Source organism: Balaenoptera borealis (assembly GCF_965194805.1).
Source record: "Balaenoptera borealis genome assembly, chromosome: 16".
Lineage (NCBI taxonomy): Eukaryota > Metazoa > Chordata > Mammalia > Artiodactyla > Balaenopteridae > Balaenoptera > Balaenoptera borealis.
This window is the reverse complement of record NC_138872.1, coordinates 58231640-58250780: the sequence shown is the minus strand read 5'-3', so window position 1 is coordinate 58250780 and position 19141 is coordinate 58231640. Positions and strand designations below refer to the sequence as shown.

At 43.0% G+C, this 19141-nt stretch overlaps 1 protein-coding gene across 1 annotated transcript in view; it reads left to right on the top strand.

Annotated features, from left to right (window-relative positions):
- Nucleotides 1-19141, top strand: part of GRIN2A (glutamate ionotropic receptor NMDA type subunit 2A) — a 387714-nt gene that overhangs the window by 306706 nt on the left and 61867 nt on the right. Inside the window, exon 11 of the mRNA XM_082360749.1 lies at nt 1089-1249. Coding sequence (XP_082216875.1) covers nt 1089-1249 — 161 coding nt within the window. The remainder of the gene's footprint in view (nt 1-1088; nt 1250-19141) is intronic.

The following is a 19141-nucleotide window of genomic DNA, read 5'->3' as shown; positions in this document are numbered from 1 at the left end:
GTGTTAGGACCCCAATAAGTATTGCAGGCGTGCATGAGCGAATGAATGAATGATGGCTGGAGAATGAGTGAATGACATAGAGTCTTTGTACGGGAAGAAAAATAATTGTCCCTCTACCCTTCCAGGTTCTTGGTGGAGACCCCCACCCTCCATAATAAATGACAGATTTAACAGGAGAAAAACATGTATACCATCTGTATATATGGGAGATACCCAAGAAAACTGAGTAGCTCCCCGAAATAGCCCAAACCACCAGCTTAAATACTATCTTCAGCTGAAGACAGAAGAAAGATGTAGGGTAATGGGAGGCGTGATGGGGGTGGGGGGAGAAGGAAAGGCCAGTTCTGGGAGGAGACCAGGAAGAGCACAGTAAACAAGGGTATGGTAGTGATGCAGGTTTAAGTTGCTGCCTTCTCCACTGATAAGAGTTTTAGAGATTTAGTCATCCTCTTCCAGACACAGAGAGGAAGACACCCTCATGAATATAAGATTTTGCCTCTTCCAAAAGAGTTAACTTCTACTCAGTTTTCAGAGTTTCTCCTGTGTCTGCTGTTTCTTAAAAAATAACCAGCCCCCAGATAATCCGTATGCCAAAGAGGCATATTTCGGGACTGGCAAATTCTGCTCCCCTTTGTCATTTTCTGGGTGAGGTGAAAGAAATTGTAAACGGGGTCCAGAGAAGGGAGTGATTGGTGAGGATCTCAGAAAATTTCATGATAAGGCAGATGAATGAACTGAAGTCATACATTAATTCCAGCTTAATCAGCATTTCCTGAGCACTGCCCGTGAGCCTAGGACTAGGCCGGTCTCTATAATGGAGACGAAAAATTCCGTCCAACAGATACCTAGTGCACACCCAGCCAGCCCCTGTGCTGGGCACTGAGGAGCAGTAAGGAAGAAGACAGACACTGTTTCTGACTTCCTGGAGCTCCCAGACCAGTGGAAGGTGTGATTAAGTAGAAAGGAAGCACAAAAATGAGTGGGTTTTTACTGTCCTGTGCTAGCACGTGCATATGTGTAACTCCTGAGGCAAGACAGAATGATGGCTGATTCTTCCTCCTCCTCCTCCTTTCTCTGTCTCTCCTCAGTTTCAGAGACCTCACGACTATTCCCCTCCCTTTCGATTTGGCACGGTGCCCAACGGCAGTACGGAGAGAAACATTCGGAACAACTACCCCTACATGCATCAGTACATGACCAAATTTAACCAGAAGGGAGTAGAGGACGCCTTGGTCAGCTTGAAAACAGGGTAAGGATGACGGTTTCTTTTGCTCTGCAGGCCTGCCCATCCACACACCTTACAGAAAATGACTGCACACCTTGCCTTTGTGCTTGTCTGCCCCCACTGTTGTATGTTCTCGAGAGCCGAGCTGGAAGTCAAGGAGGCCCCCAGTTGAGGGCTGCTTTTGCTAATCTGATGAGTATCACAGGATTCCTTCTCAGTTGTGTTAAGAAAAAGCAAATCCAGGACACTTTGAAATGCAGAGAACCAGAGGGGTTTCTTAAACTGATAAAGAAGTTGGTCCAACTCAATAGGATATTTTAGCCAATAGGGAGATCTAAGGAGATGGAGTTTATTTAAAGTGGTGAAAACAAAGTACTGTAAGTTTTTATCTGATTTTAGATAGGAGTTTATGGCATGTAGCTTTCTGTGAAAACTGAATGTCACGTTGAGGAAGAAGAAAGGAAATATGGAGAGAAAAGCTGAGAACTCAGTCTCTCTAAAGGTACAGCTAACATTTCCGTCTACCTGTTGGCATTGTGGAGGATAGCAGACACGAAATAACTGAAGCTGTAAACAGAAGACCTGTTTTATTACCTTGGACAGTTCTTCAATCGCTCTCAGCCTCATACATAAAATGGGAATAATGATAGGGCCTAATTCATAGGAGTTTTATGAGGATTAAGAGAGAAAATTTGCTGTAAAGCATTTCGGACAGTGCCTGGCACAGAGATAGGACATAACTGCTAGTGTTGTTATTTGGTGTAAAGGTTAAATTCTATTCCATGGACTCTTCAACGTTTTGAAAAGTCAGGGAAGTGTGAAATGTGTTTTTGAAAGGGTTCCATTAAAAAAGATTCTGTTTTAAATGAAAGGATTGTTTATTAAGGAAAGTTTTGCTTATCCAGAAAATTTACTTACGTGGACCATCTCAATTCTCAGGGATCCCTGGCAAGTAAAACAGGATGTAGTGCATGCTCCTTGCCGATTAACGCACAGCTTCTTCCTGTGGGCTGTTCTGCAGGCCCGTTGCGAAGGCCTTGCTGCTTCTTTGTGTCTGGTGAGGCAGAGGGGGCCCCTCTAAACCATCAAGCCCGGATCTCTGCATAATTTCCAGGAGCTTTGGCCAATGACATTTTGTCATTTCAGTCTCTTTGGAATCTCTTTGGTATCTCAGCAGGGGCTGGGACAGCATTTATTTAGAAGCTGAACCCATTTCTTATCGAAAACTCATTCACACACTGCTCATTCTGGCTTGGAATGACTTTTTAAAACTTTTTACTAAAAAGCATAACAAAAAATGCAGAAAAGTACAAGTATTAAGTATACTGCTGGGTGACTTTGTCCAAACTGATCTGACCATCCAGGTCAATTAACAAGATGTCACCAATCCCTACAACCCCCCACCACACACACACACACACACACACACACACACACACACCCTCTTCCAGTTACTATCTTCGTGAGTCGTCCCCACACACACACACACACACACACACACACACACACCCTCTTCCAGTTACTATCTTCGTGAGTCGTCCTCACTTCTAAAGCAGTAGGTTCTTTTGCCCTGTTATTCTAACATATAATAAAATCATACCATATGTTTTCTTTTTTGTTTGTCTTTATTTGACTCACCATTCTGTTAGTGAGATCGCTGCGTGTCATTCCAGTTCTTTCATTCTCATTGCTGTGTAGAATTTCACTGTGGGGATATACCACAGTGCACACATCTTTTCTAATCTTGATGAACGTTTAGGGTAGTGTCCCATGTGGGGCTATTATGAGTAAAGCTCCTAAGGGCTTTCTCCTACATGTCTTTTGTTGTACAAGTGAGTACATTTTTCTTGTTATATACCTAAGAGCGGAAATTGCTGAGCTATAGAATGTGGTATGTTCAGTTTTAGTAGATACCAGAAAAGACAAAGTTTTGATGACTTTGCAGCTTAGCCATGGGTATGGGTTTTTGTTTGTTTTCACTGTTGTCTTTTCATCGTATATACTGTTGCTTTGGACAGACCATGAGCGTAAATGTGATGACAATGGTTAGAAAAAATGGTTGAAGGCTGGCTGTTTCCCTCCTCATCCATCTGCCACCCAGAGCACAAAATGGGTTGTTTTCTTTCTTTTTCACTTTTTTTAAATAATGCAAACAAAAAGGAGTAGAGAAATAGAACCCGTCCCTGGCCATAAATTGTGCAAATTGTTCTCGGGAAGCCATATAATAGTTATAACATCCATCTTAGCAAACTTGGGCAGATGGTGGGTTTACCCTATATTCAATCTCCCATGAGGGGGATGCATGACGCTATTACTTTAAACTCAGAAACTAGAGCTAAAGGGGTGTGAGTCTTTTCTTTTTAAGAAACAACTACATGCTCCCTTAGGGGTAAGGACGTTCCTGCTCGTTCCTGGAGAGTCTGTCTCAGTGGAGTTAGTATCAGGGGAAGCCACTTACATGTTTAACAGGCTTCTCAGTGAATTATTTAAGCTGTTTAAAGTAAATTTTGAATAGATAGTACATTTACATGATTCAAAAATCAAAAAGTAGTATATAAAAAGATAAACAGTGAAGAGCCTTCCTTCCACACTGTTCCTTATTTGCCTAGTACCCTCCATAGTAGCCACATTTACTACTTTCCTGTGTGTCCTTCCAGATCTTTCTCTGTCAAAGCATAAACAGCTACAGAGTTATTTTTTAAACATTTGTAGTCTTCCATCGTGTGACTGTATCATACGGTATTTAGTCAGTCTCCCACTAATGGATATTTAGGATATCATTTTTTGTTGTTACAAACAATACTGCAGTGAATATCCTTACCTATGTGTCACATCCAATGTCAAATAAATTTCTTGGACTGCTGGGTCAAAGACTACACGTAGTAGTAATTTTGACAGACATTGACAGATTTCCCTCCCAAGGAAATTCACCTTTACCATCAATGAATGAGGGTACGTATCTCCCCAAAATCTTTGCCAACACAGTGTATCATCAATCTTCTAAAATTTTGCTAAGATGATAGGTAAAACATGTGCCAAAATATTTTTTAATATGCACCATCTTATTATCAGTAGATTTTTACCAAATGTAATGAAAAGCCTTCTGCAATTCCTTTTTTGAAAGTGTGCCTTATTTTTTTCTGTTGATTTGATGGTTTTTCTTATTAATTTATCTATTAGAGAAATGAGCCCTTTATTTGTGATGTGATTACAAATGTTTGTCCCAGTTTTTTTGCTGCTGTTAGTTTGTCTTTTGAGCTTGTAGATATTTTTTTTCCACGGAGATCTATGTTTTTTGTAGTCACACCTATCAGTCTTTTTTATGGCTTCTGGAGTTTGAGTCGTAATTCAAAAATCCTTTTCACTCAGGTTACAAAATAATTTTCTCCTGTTTTCTATTTTGGTGGCATTTTTAATATTCGGAATTTTTCTTGGTGTAGAGTATGAGAGATGAATACAACTCCTCAAATGATTATGAGAACCAAAATTTAAGAACTGCCACCACCAAACTGCACCAAGATCTGACAATCTCTTTGTGTTGATCGTATCTGTTCATCATCCCGAGACTTATGTCTTTCAAGTGTCTACTTCACCACACTTAGTTGCCTTTTCCCTCTCCCATCTCATTTGCTTTTAAAATTTTTCTTTATGAAATACATTACTTTAAAATATGAAATGTATTATGAAATAATTTTACAAGAGTAAATATCATGAGGGTTTAAGGAATAATAAAACAAACTTCTCATGTAATAATAATACTAAACTCCAGCTTTAAAAAATAGTCATTCCCTTCCTTCACCTTGTACAGCATCTCTAGAAGTTTGTATCCCTCTGGAAGGTGGAGGGAGGTACCCTATGTGTTTCTGAATTGCTGAATTTCAGGATATTCCTACCCCCAATACCCTTAAATCCAGTGAGGCTTGGCTTAAAAAACCCAGAGCATGTAGCTCAGCTACTGGGTCCTGCCCCTCCACCCACAAGTCTCAGTGATATCTGTGGCTTAGTGAATATATGTTCGTATACACCAAGGCCAGTGAAATGGGGAAGCTTCTTTATGGGTTGTAACTTCCTGGAAGAGTCTGGGACACAAGGGGGATTTTGCATTATGGTTGAATGAGGGTCCCAGCTTGGTTTGAGTCTGGGCTCTATCATTAGCTATCTGTGGCCTTAGACAAGTCACGTCACCTCTCTGAACCTCAGTTTCCCTATCTAAAAAGTGAAAGGGCTGGATTCTCCGATCTCTGAAATAACTCTGAGATTCTTTTACTTGTGTCAACACTTGAACACTTATTTAGAACTTTCCAAAACACAAAATCCAGACAAACCACAATTATGAACAGCTGTCATTTTTGCAGAAAGGATTTAGAATAATTCTCCAAAGCTGGGTGTCTCCAAGCCTGGCCAATGGACCAGCTCTACCTGAATCAAATGGTTACTTGTAAAAACGCAGATTTCTGGACCCAACACAAGACCTTCTCTTTAGTGATGGAGCCTGTGAATTTGCATTTTAGCAAGCATGCTGCTGCTCTGGGTGATTTGATACAAGCTAAAATTTGAGAACTACTGTTCTAAAAGAGTTCAAGAAATACATTACGCATATAAAAGAGTAAGCCAGCCAATATAAACATGTAGCTTAGCTTCGGGACGCAGAATCACCTAAGAGCATAGGGACAGAGAAACTTGAAACTGAGTTGTTAAGTGTCATTTGAAACTAAGTTGTTAAGTATCATTGTTTGTTGAAATTTATAATAAATGGAGATAAAGTATCCCAGAAAATATCAAGTAAATCAGTGAGAAAGTAGGATTTGCACCAAATGTTTGTTGTACAGACATTGATAGGTGAGGTTTTCCAGGAACAGGTCTGTTCTGACATGTGGGGTTCTCCCGAACCAGAGGTGGAAGAGCATTTCATGACCCCAGGTTTCTACACCAACGTTTCGCAAAGCGTCGCCTGAGTCTGAATCAGTAGCGGTGCTAATAAAGATGTGGATTCTTGAGCCCCACTGAGCCAACAGAACCAGAATCTCTGGGGCAGAGGCCTGGGAATCTGCATGCTTTAACAAGCTCTTCAGGTGATTCTGATGCACACTAATCAAATTTTGGGACCATCTGCTTTAGAAGAGGGAACTGAAGCTGAAATGAGTGGAGACAGATTTAGATTTATAAATGCTCAGTCATCAGAAGCTGATGTTCTCCAAGCAGTTTTGGCAAGTAGGCAAAACTGCAAGCATAGCACTTATGCCAGATTTAAATTAAACAATCAACATTCCTACAACTCTGAAGAGGCTAATATTTGAAGACATAGTGGGATGGTTTATGTTTTTTATTTTAACTGATTTTCATGTCCAATTATGTGTATGTAAATTTATGAAAAAGTCCCAGTTTCCTTTAGAAGCTTTAATTTTCGGCCTTCAGGCCCCCCAGTCCCCTGTCTGATTTCATTTCCAGCCCAACAATGTTGGGAAACAGACGGGCATCTTTTGCCTTCTCTTAAATTGAGTAGTTTGGGAGAAGAATTGGAAAGGAGGGTTGCCTTTTGCCAATAGGCATTTTTCTACAAGGCCCAAACTGTATAATGTGTCTGTAAAAATAAAAGGATGAGGGTGGTCACATCTATTTGCAAGTGTCAGAACTGCCTTTATAGAAGAGGTGAGCACTGAACCCTGTCCTAAGACGCAGCTTCTCCAAGCCTGCAGGGGTGAGGAATCCCCGTTTTGAGAGGTTAATTCATTGAATATTGAGAGATGGTGTTCTGTGAGGAATGGACAGGACCAAGAAGAGGAAGGGCTCAGCATGAGCAGAGGCGTGGAGGAACACAAATTTAGGTTTGGATGAGTTAAGTCGGCAGTGCCTTTGGGACAACATCATCATATTTCATCTCTGCATTGATTGAAACCGAACAATCTGTGAGATGCAGCTCCAAGCGCTTCACATGCATAATGTCATTTAATCCTCAGAACGCTCCTAAGAGCTGAGTACTATCACTCCTATGACCTGAGCACTATTACTCCTATGACCTGAGTATTATTATTCCTTTGAGCAGTGTACTATTACTCCTATGAGCTGGGTACTTTACTCCTTTGAGCTGGGTACTTTACTCCTTCGAGCTGGGTACTATTACTCCTATGAGCTGGGTGCTTTAAGAGATGAAGAACCTAAGGCTCTACAAGGTTAACTAATTACCCAACACGCTGTTTAACTAAGAACTTACATTGTAGAATTATTGACTGTAGGAGTTAGGCTTGCTTCCCAACTTGGCAACGCCAGAGAGGCAGCTGGATATATGAGGTCAGAGCTCAAGGGAGAATTGGAGACTGAAGTTACATATTATATTACTGGGGAGGAAGAAATGTTCCTCTACCCTTCTAGATTCTTATGGCCGGTCTGAGAATTAAACCGACGTGAGGCATATTAACAAGAGAAAATCAAACAGAAGTTTAATAACATGTATTCATGAGAGAGACCTGAGTAACTCTCCAAAATGGCCAAACCCTCACCTTAAATACCATCTTCAGCTAAAGACAAAAGAGGATGTTGAGGGTAGTGGTTTGGGACTTCAGAGGGGAGGAAGGCAATTCACATGGAGATGGAAGAGCAAATGCTTGGTAAATAAACACTTGTTGGACCAGGCAGAGACAATGTAGTACACTCTGCTCTCTAGGCCCTGCCTAGAGTTTTCCTCACCACACTTAGCCCACCATATTCTCTGCTGACAGCTCTAATCTGGGAACAGGCCCTCAATCTAATTCTTTCAGGCAGTTAGGAGGAAGGTCAGAGTTTCTTCTTGAGTCTTTTGGCCTTGATTGTTTTCAGCTTGAAGTAATCTGCATGCCATAGAGATTCTTTGTGGAGGCAAATTTTATATATACGTATATATATATTTAATATTGTATATAATATACATGTATTATATAATACATAATTATCAATTGACAATCTGGGAGTTGATAAGATCATAGCATCCTTCTTTCCATCCTCAAAGGAAACTGGTCCAGGGATGTTGAACTTGCCAAGGTAGACCAGGAAGGCATAAGGATGCTCATTGACGTTGAGTTGCCATGCAGAGCAAGTTCTTTCAAGGGTGCCATCCGAGCACGATTTATGAGCTATATTTTGTCAGTCAAGCAGAATCCCACTCAGAGGGTTCATTTCCAGATGCTGAGTTCGATAACAGGCGTAGACCTCAAGGTTCAGTGAGCTGTTGTCTTAACTGGAATAGCATCGTCTCCAGAGAACATCGGAGCTACAGTGACCTGGTTTCTGAGATCCACCCCCACAATGCAAGTAAAGCTCAGAAATAATTGCTACCACATCAGAGGGTAGGAATTTTACCCTTAATAAAAACTCAAGGAAGCAGAGACATCTTTCTTGTACTTGAAGTTATCTCTTGTGAAACTCCATTAAAACTATATTAATGGATGTTCAAGGCCACCCATAAAGTATTAAAAATAGAAAAAAATGGGGGAAAAGTTGAATAAAATGGGATCCCAATTCTGTAAAGATGGAAGGAGAAGAAAAGAGAGAAAAGAAGAAAGGAGACTGAAATGAAATACATCAAAGGTTATCAGAGATATTGCTAGATGATGAGGGTTGTGGGCTTCTTTCTACCCCTTTTATACTTAACACATTTTCTGCAACAAAAGTATTACTTATAATAAGAAGAAAAAAAGTTTCTTTGAACATAATTCTTCAGTTCTTCCTGCATTTCCTTCAGGTATTTGTACACAAGTTCATAGTTTACACACATTGAATCGGTGTCCATGCAAATCTGTTTGACTTTTCTCAGTTAAATCTGTACGGTTTTGTTGGACAATTATCACATTTAATGACTAGGGGATATTTCACTGAGCTAGAGGAAGATTAATTAATTTAACTTTTACTGCTATGCATTTTCATCATACCTTGTCTGGCATTGGAGGGCCCTCCAAGAAATAGTTATTTCAGAAACCTTGCTGATACCATTATTGTACCAATTTGTTCACAATGTCATCCTACCTCATTTCTCAGACTTCTGTACTGTAAACAGCATTGTTTTTCTTCACTGTAAGGTTCTTTTATCTTGTGGACAACGCAAGTCCTGTAACTACTTGTAGTGTTGTTTTTGCTTGGGTTTCTACATAATTCGGAGCTTAATTTATGATCTTCTGTTAGCAACTGCTGAGAGCTTATGGCCTGAATATCTGCTTTCAGACTTTCCCTAAGCCCTTACCTGCTATTCCATCTCGGAATTCAGTTCACTCAAATTGCTTTATCCATATGTTTAAACCTTCTTCTACTGCAGTTTGAATAACCTGCCTGAATTGTTTTGGGAACTAAGAGAGGTATTTCGAACTGACAGATACCATTTACTGGGAGCTTACCTATGTGCCAGGTACTGTTCTGAATGCTTTGCCTGCAGTATCTTATTTAAACCTCATAACAGCACTATGAGATAGTGATTATCATGATTTTCATTTACAATCGAGGAAATAGGCACAGAGAGATTAAAATAGCTCGTCTGTGGTCACACTTGCTCCAGAGCCTATGCTTTGAGTCACAACTTAAAATACTAAATATGAACATTCCCGTAACAGTGCACAATTAGCCTGTTTCTAATTACGCAGTATTATACAAAACCAAGAACTAATTTGTTCATAATTTAAAATGTCTCTTTTTCCTTTGAAAGTCTTGATACTGCTTTTAAAACGGTCAATATTTCTTCTTTCATTGAAATGGAGAAAAAAAATGAACTTACAGAGGAAAACCAACCAAAAAAAGGATGTATTCCTTATATTCAGATACACGTGGTTAGGAAATTCTCCCTGGGGAGACTGAACATGCAGGAGCTTCCTGGCAGATTCCATCTCCTTGTCTCCTTAGGAATCACCTCTGCTTATTGATTGTCAGATGCACATGGAGACTTCAAATATGTCATCTCATTTCATCCTGATTCAACTCTGCCAAATAGGTGTTGTCTCCATTTTGCAGAAGGTGAAACTGAGGCTCAAGGAGCAGAAGCAACTTGTTCAAAGGTTACGTGATTGGCAGAGCTGGCATTCAGACTCAGCCCATCACCTCTTTCTACTCCTGACATCTAACTGTCTGCTTGTCCTGACCAGTGAAGGATTCTGGGAAGGGTTGGACACCTTTGCTATGAGGCGTGTGAGGTGGAGTGGCGGGGCGGGGGAGAGGTGGAACCAGGGAAGCTGGCGCTCCTGCCCATCAGTGGCTCAGATTTGGAAAATCTCAGTAGTGTGCTTCCTTCCTCTCCACTGTGAAAACTGTAAACAAGCTCCCACTGACCCAGGTGCTGAAATGGTGTCGGTGTTAAAGCATCAGCCCTGTGTGTTCTCTTGCTCTAGCAGTGGGGAGGAGTGAGTTTTCCTGGTGCCGGGCTAGCTCAGGCCATGGGAGGCCTTAGCACAGGTCGGGAGATGCTGTCCATACCCCATGGTGAGTGCTTGGGGCCTAGACAGCAGCCTCTGCCTTAGCAAGTCCAGCCTCATTCCATCGAGGGAAATGCAGGTGGAAGAGCAATAGGAACTCGGGTACCATGCCTCAGGTTTCCCCACTGTGGTAGCTCCCTGTGGCTGCCATAACAAATAACCACAAACTTGGGGGTTTAAAACAAGAGAAATGTATTCTCCCCTAGTTTTGGAGTCCAGAAGTTTAAAAGCAAGGTATGGGCAGGGCCACACTCCCTCTGAAGGCTCTGGGGAGAATTGTCCTGTCTCTTCCTGCTTCTGGGGCCTCTTGGCTTGTGGCAGCATCATTCAAATCTCTGCCTATGTCTCCATATGACCTTGTTCCTTGTGTGTCTCCTCTTTTTTCTAATATATTTATTTATTTATTTTTGGCTGCGTTGGGTCTTTGTTGCTGCACGTGGGCTTTCTCTAGTTGCGGCGAGTGGGGGCTACTCTTCATTGCGGTGCGCGGGCTTCTCATTGCGGTGGCTTCTCTTGCTGCGGAGCACGGGCTCTAGGTGCGCGGGCTTCAGTAGTTGTGGCATGCGGGCTTCAGTAGTTGTGGCGTGTGGGCTCAGTAGTTGTGGCGTGTGGGCTCAGTAGTTGTGACTCGCGGGCTCTAGAGCGCAGGCTCAGTAGTTGTGGTGCACGGGCTTAGTTGCTACGCAGCATGTGAAATCTTCCCGGACCAGGGCTCAAACCCGTGTCCCCTGCATTGGCAGGCAGATTCTTAACCACTGCACCACCAGGGAAGTCCCTCCTCTTCTTATAAGGGATTTTTCTTCTAAGTCATCAGATTTAGGACCCACCTAAGTCCAGGATGATTTTGTCTTGAGATCCTTCACTAATTACATCTGGAAAGACCCAATTTCCAAATAAGATTACATTCTCAGGTTCTGGTGGATGTGAATTTTGGGAGGACACTATTCAACCCAACACAGTCCCTTAGGTACCAGTGTGACCTCCTCTGACAGGTGTCCGACGTGAGCACTGCCGCAGAAGGCTCTCCTCCGGGGTCTGTGGGGGAGGCCTCACCGCCCAGCGCTCCACCCGAGTATGCGCTGTGGGGAGTGACCTTGTAGTGCACCCCAATGCCCAGTGCACATGAATGCAGTACGGGCTCTTGGGTGTAGACCGCCACCATTGGGCAGTGCGGTTATCATGCTAGCCGGTGTCCATCCCTGCTTCCTAATCTCAGTTGCTTAGCTGTCCTCGCTCTGTGCCAGACGCTCTTATAAGCGCTTTGCCTATAATTCTTCATTTAATCTTCACAACCGCCCCGTGAGGGTTGGTACATCCAGCATCTCCACTGTGTACACAGAGGAACTATTGTCAGGGGTGGGGGAGAAATTTTACTCGACTCTTCTAGCTTTTTCCTGGCTGGTTGAAGAATTAAATTGACAGGAGATAGATTAACAGGAGAAAGGCAAACAAAACTTTAATAACATATATATATGGGAGAGACCCAGGAGAACTGGGTAACTTACCAAAATGGCCCAAGCCTCACCTTAAATACCATCTTCAGCTAAAGACAAAAGAGAATTTTGGGGGTGGGAGTTTGGGACTTCAAAGGGGAGGAAGGCTGTTCACATGGAGACGGAAGAGCAAATGCTTGGTAAATAAATGTTTGCTGGGCCAGCAGAGACAGTGGGACACAGATGTCTGATCTCCAGGCCCTGCCTGGTTTCCCCCAACACACTTAGCCTGTATTCTTTGCAGACATCTCTGGTGGTAGCTCTATTCTGGGAACAGACCCTTCATCTAAGTTCTTTAGGCAGGTAAGGAGGAGGTAAAAAGAAAGGCTTCCTGAGTCTTCGTTTCTTAAAAATAATCAGCCTAACTTAGTCCTCATGCCAAAGAGACACAGTTTAGGATGGCACATTTGGCTCCCCTGCACCGTCGTGCAGAGGTTAAGTCCCTTGCCAGGCAAGTGCTTGTAAGCTTCAGAGCTGGGATTTGAACCGGCTGTAGCATTTATGCCCTTAACCACTATGCTGCATTGCTTCTCATTAAAAAATATATTCTCATGGTAAAAAATGCAGATAAATAAGCATCTATTTGACCACGTCCCAATCCCGAATCACCCCCACCCCCACCAGGTAAGCACTGTTACCTGTCTGATATACGTGCCGTTTCTCCTAGACCTTTGTTAGATGCATTTGCATATATTTATATGTTCACACATAATTATAAAATTTTGTTCAGTGGGATGCTATCAAACTCTGTGCAGTAAGGCACAGTTTGGTTTTCAATTAATAATGTGTTTTTTTTTCCAAGTGAAATTAAATTTATTTTGAGCTAAATTGTGAGATGTAGCAAAAGCAGTGCCTACCGTGAAATTTATGCCATCAACCAAATACACTGGTAAAAAAATAGATGGGTAAACAATAATGCAAGCATCTACCTTAGGAAAAAATAATAAGAAGAGGATATAACCACAAAGTAAGCAGAATAAAATTATAAAAATCAGAAACGAAATTAATGTAATTGTGGAGAATTGAAGGAGAAAAAAATTTTAAGCTAGTTCTATGAGATTTTTTTTTTTTTTTGGCTGCGTTGGGTCTTCGTTGCTGCACATGGGCTTTCTCTAGTTGCAGCAAGCGGAGGCTACTCTTCGTTGTGGTGCACGGGCTTCTCACTGTGGTGGCTTCTCTTGTTGCAGAGCACGGGCTCTAGGTGCGCAGACTTCAGTAGTTGTGGCACACGGGCTTAGTTGCTCCGCGGCACGTGGGATCTTCCCGGACCAGGGCTTGAAACTGTGTCCCCTGCATTGGCAGGCGGATTCCTTTTTTTTTTTTTTTTTCACACACACTGTATTTTATTTTTACAAGAGATAAATAGACTGACACCAAGCATTGTACATGGATGACCACAACAAAAGCAACAATGACTGCAATTACCAAACACGAAACACACTCATACTATGTCATAATATTGACATTCAGTCCAGTAATCCTCCACTGTAACAGCTCCTTTACTTTGCAGTGAAAATTAATTTGTATATTTTTTGCCTCTGAGTCCTTGTGGGATTTTTTTTTATTCAAACAGAAAGTCACAAAAATTATAATCATCCTCATCAGTTCACTCAGTCCCATGTAATTAATTTTTTCTTCATCTTGATCTTTTGTTAGCACTTTTATGAATTCATGCTATCAAACTCTGTGCAGTAAGGCACAGTTTGGTTTTCAATTAATAATGTATTTTGAAGCGCCTTCCATATCTGTAGGTGTCTTTTGCCTTCATTACTTCATTCTCTTTGACGGCTGGAAAGAATTCCATGGTTTGCATACATCACAGTTTATTAGACTGTTTCCCTCCGGGGAGCTCTTGGTAATATGGGCACGTTAAAACTCCATGATGAGTCCTCTATGCACTTCTGCAAGTAATTCTCTAGGAATGATCTCAAAAAGTAGAATTTCTGGGTCAGAGACCTTCTAGAAGAGGTTAGTCTTATTCAACTGATGATTAATTAATTGACTTATTTTCTGAGTGACCCCATGGTGCAGAGCATCAACTTTGGATTGAGAAATACCTAGCTTCATATTCTGACTCTGATAATTACCAACTGTGTGACCTTTGGCAAATTGAATAACCTCTCTGAGACTGTTTCCCACATCTTTCAAATCCTGTCTCCCAGATTCCTTTGAGAATTAAATGAATTGACTTAGGGAAAGTAGCCGGCACTGTATTAGACACATAATAGGGTTTCATTAAATATTGATTGTTTTCCCAGTCTCTCTCTGACTTTCGTATATTTTCTGGCCTTTGAGAGGCCCTGTCTTTCAGTCCTAGTGTGTGGCAAGTTTAGCAGGATCATTGTCACTGCCAGTAGTGTGCTGTGATGCTTAAAAGCCAGCATCCTGGATCCGAATTCCCTCTCTGCTAACGTTCAGCTGTGGGACCTTAGACAAGTTAACTAACTTCTTAGATCTCATTTTTTTTGTTTATAAAATGATGGTAAGTATGATTCCTTCACTTAGGAAACATAACTTAGGAACTTGCACTTAGAACTGTTGTAAGGATTAAATGAGATATGCAGGCAAAGAGCAGTGGCTGGCACATAGTAAACATTCAGGAAAAGTCTGAACAAAGAAAACATTCTCTATAACATGAGCATTTTTGATAATATGCTGTGCACCATGGAATAACTGCAGTAGAATGTTTACTCTAATCCCAACCCTTGAAGAGTATCTACTAAGAAACTCTATAAAAGATTTACATGTCAGCAGGAATCAATACTTTTCCTATGGCAGAACATGAGTGGTAACATGAAGAAAGAATAATAGCATTTGCATAGTGCTTTATAATTCATCAAGCAAATTTATAGCCGTTCCTTCCTTCAACCAGAGTACAACCACATGGGAGAGATTGTTTTGTTCTGGTCAGATGGGGAAATCAAGGCTTAGATATGTGCACAGACTTACCCAAAACCCCACAGGAGTGCTCTCTGACCCCACATCCCACCTGAGGACATGCGCTCAGATTTGGGAAGCCCTGCAGCAGTGCCTCGAGGATGCATTGCTTTGGCAGGTGGTAGACAGGTCTGGAAGCACTGACTCTGAGGAACACCCGGGGCTGAGACCTCCAGGCTTCGGTTTTCTCTTCTGAAAAATTAAAAGATTGCATTACATGGTCTATCAACAACTTGGACAAGGTTAGTTTGTTAAATTCCATGTTAAATTCAACAGTAACGAAGAGGGAATTTTCTGTATCATTTTAACCTTTTCCTGTTGTGTGGTTGTTAGTCAGTAGGCAAACTGTATGTTTGTATTGTGTTTGCCCTTGTTTCCTTTCCTTCCTTCCTTCCTTCTCTCCCTCCTTCCCTCCCTCTCTCCCTCCTTCCCTCCCTCCCTCCTTCCTTCCCTCCCTCCCTCCCTCCTTCCTTCCCTCCCTCCCTCCCTCCTTCCTTCCCTCCTTCCTTCCCTCCCTCCCTCCTTCCTTCCCTCCCTCCCTCCTTCCTTCCCTCCCTCCTTCCTTCCCTCCGTCCTTCCTTCCCTCCCTCCCTCCTTCCTTCCCTCCTTCCTTCCCTCCTTCCCTCCTTCCTTCCCTCCCTCCTTCTTTCATTCCTTCTTCCCTCTCTCTCTTTCTCCATCTCTCTGCCTCCCTCTCCCTCTCTCTTGTCTCCTAGTCTCTCCCTGTAAGTCCATCTCCCTGTCTTCATTCTCTCCCTCTGTCTTAACCTCTTTCTCCTTCTCTGTCTCTTTCCCTCACTCTCTCTTTCCTGTTCTTTCCTTTCTCTCTTTCTCTCTCACTGTCTTCCCATTTTCCTTGGGGCCTGCTTCCATCTGTATTTTTCCCTCCCTCGTTTCCTCCCTCCTTCTCTGCCTCTCTCTGTCTCGGTCTTACGATACTGCACAGAATTTTCTCAGTTAAAAAATGAATATTCACCATCCATCTTTTTTACCCAATTCACAGTGAATATTACTGGAAGAATTAAACAACACAAATTAAACTGACAACAGCAAAAATCACACAGAGTGAAATTTGTTATTGACTACAAAGCCATAGACAACTTGAATCTTCTTGGCCAATTTTGCCTCTCTGAACAATTTTGACCCAGAAGAATTGGACTTGGTGGCAACCATACCCACAAAAGAAAACTCAAAATGGCAGAAGTTATAAATTAGTAAAATTTATTACAGTCCAAATGCTGATCAATGAATCAAATCCTTATAAAATTTCAACACAAAAGAATTGATCCCAGTGAAAGTAGTTTCCAGAAAAATTGGAAACAATTCAACTATGCTATGTGAGACATTGATCTAGGAATTAAATTAATGTAACAGATTTTGCTCTGAAAAATGCTTCCTTAGTGAAAATGCATCAGTGTTGGTGTAATTCTGACTTTAAAGTTTGTATTCACGAACTCAGAGTCATAATGTGATTCTAGGCCATTTTCCTGAAGCCTGTTTTAGACCATCCTGTGCTGATGTCAGGTACAATCTCTGTATGTATTGAGTGTCTCCTGCCCAAGCAGGCACATTCAAAGGTATCCTCAGGGCTACCACTTCTTGGCCCATGAATGCCATTCACCCACCCGTAGCCCTGTGTCTGGGCGCTTGATGATGATCTACACCGTCGCTTCTCCGCACAATGACGTCATCACTGCCCCAGCAACGTCCTGAACTTGCACCAGGGTGTGCAGTTTCCAAAACACCTTCACTCCCATTTCCATCCATCCTGTATCCAGCCCTGTGAACGAGCTATTATTCCCCCATCGTACAGATGAGAAGACCGAAGCTCGAAGAGGTCCCATGACTGGGTCTCGTTCATAGAGCTGGCAGAGGTGGACCTGAACCCCATCCACTGTTCCACAGTCGCCCAAACACGCTGACTGGCCTGAATTACTGGCTGACGTGCTCCTCTTCCTAGCAAGGCTTTGATGTGCCCTAAAAAAATACATTCAGTTCTCATCAAAGAGATTCTTTTTTTTTTAATTAATTAATTAATTTATTTATTTGTTTTTGGCTGTGCTGCGCGTGGGCTTTCTCTAGTTGCAGTGAGCGGGGGCTACTCTTCGTTGTGGTGCACGGACTTCTCATTGCGGTGGCTTCTCTTGTTGGGAGCATGGGCTCTAGGCACGTGGGCTTCAGTAGTTGTGGCACTCGGGCTTCAGTAGTTGTGGCTCACGGGCTCTAGAGCGCAGGCTCAGTAGTTGTGGCACGCGGGATTAGTTGCTCTGCGGCATGTAGGGTCTTCCCAGACCAAGGCTCGAACCCGTGTCCCCTGCATTGGCAGGTGGATTCTTAACCACTGCGCCACCAGGGAAGTCCCCAAAGAGATTCTTAATTCTCAGTAATGCTTTAGACTAGACCTCCAAAACATACACACATAACACACACACACACACACACACACACACACACACACACACACACACACACACTGATTTCATTAATTCATCAGAACAAGTCAGTGTCTAGTTAAAGAGTTCTTGAATGTTAATGAATGAATAATTAACTTTAACTGTATAATTAGCCTTTAAATGTGCTGAGACCCCCAGAGAGCATCTGAGAACATGCATAAGGAGATGATGAGCTAAAACCAGAAACTTCTGATTAGGAAACGTCAAGCCACTTGACAATACAAGTCCCTTTCCCCAAAGGGGCCATGCCTTGACTGGGGGCCATGGTGTCCCCTTCTGTAGGGACAGTCAACTTTGCCGGTAGACAGCCTTGGGGCCAGGAGTGAACGTTCAGGCCATCGTGTAGGTACAGGAGAGACCAACGGAGGTAACAGGGTCAGATCTACACGCTCCAGGAAGCTGCGGCAGCTCTTCAGAGCCGTCAGAGAATCTGGCAGGAAGCCGCTCGGTTAAAGTGGCATGGAGCGCACGTGACAGTCCTCCTTACTTTGCTCCTTTGCAAATTTGCAGAGAGGAGGTCTTATTTCCCCCTGTCATTCTGAATTACTGTCATTTTTTATCATTTGCTTTCCTTGAGGGCTGTGGGTGACAGGGAGAGGGTGGCAGCACCCACACAGCCTCCGTGATGCCTGGGGTGGGGTGGGCACATCACACAGCCAGCCCAGCACGGCATGAATTTTCAGACTCCGGTTCTGTTCCAGCCCTTGCACTGGGGAGCCGAGATGTCGTTTCATTTGTCACAAATGTGTGGAGAAGTGCTCGCCCTTCTGTAGGGAGCAGAGGCAGAGAGTTGGGCTGGGTGGGGCCTCTGTCCCCATCACGGTTCTCAGACCGGACCTTTGAGCCTCACCCACCCAGTGGAAGAAGCACGGAGCCAGTGGCAGCCATGTGGCCTGGTAGGAGCTGGGAAGGCAGAGACACAAATGGTCTCCCCTTGAAAAGCAGGAGGAGAAAACACCAAGCAGAGAAGCATCGCTGTGTTCCCTCCGGGTGAGCCCTCAAGCTTCCCGCTGACGGCTCTGGGTTCTGAGGGGCTCTTCCCTCCAGCGCCAGCCTCTGATCTCTGTGTTGTTCCAAATCCAGTGCTGCCAATTATGCTGCAGCCTAAGATGTCACTCGGTCTCCCACCTTCGCAGCTCCAATCCCCCGAACGCTTTTGGTCTAAATTGGGCTTCAGGTGGCCTTTTTCTCTTTCTGACCCCCTACCCTCAACAAGAAGCTGTGGCCATCTATGCCTAAATGTCTCCCAGACATGTAGGGTAGGATGTGTTGAGGGCAAGAGATGTTTTCTGTGGAGGTGACTCCAGACCTTACACGGCTATGCATCTCCTGGGAAAGAGACAGATGAAACTGAACGACCCACCAGATCTTTTAAAACTGACGGCTCTGCTCTGATCCTTCCACTTTTTTTCATAACGCTGGGCTTCACGTAGAGCTGTAACCCCAGTCTGAATCTCAAAGCAGTAGACAGAGCTGTTTCCATTTATTCCACAAGTCTTATGGGTAACATGGTCACAGTAGTTAGGTCTGTGGCCTTTGTCATCAGACTGTGTTAAGTCCAAATGCTGCTCTGACACTTACCTAAGCTGGGCAGCTGTGTCCCTTACT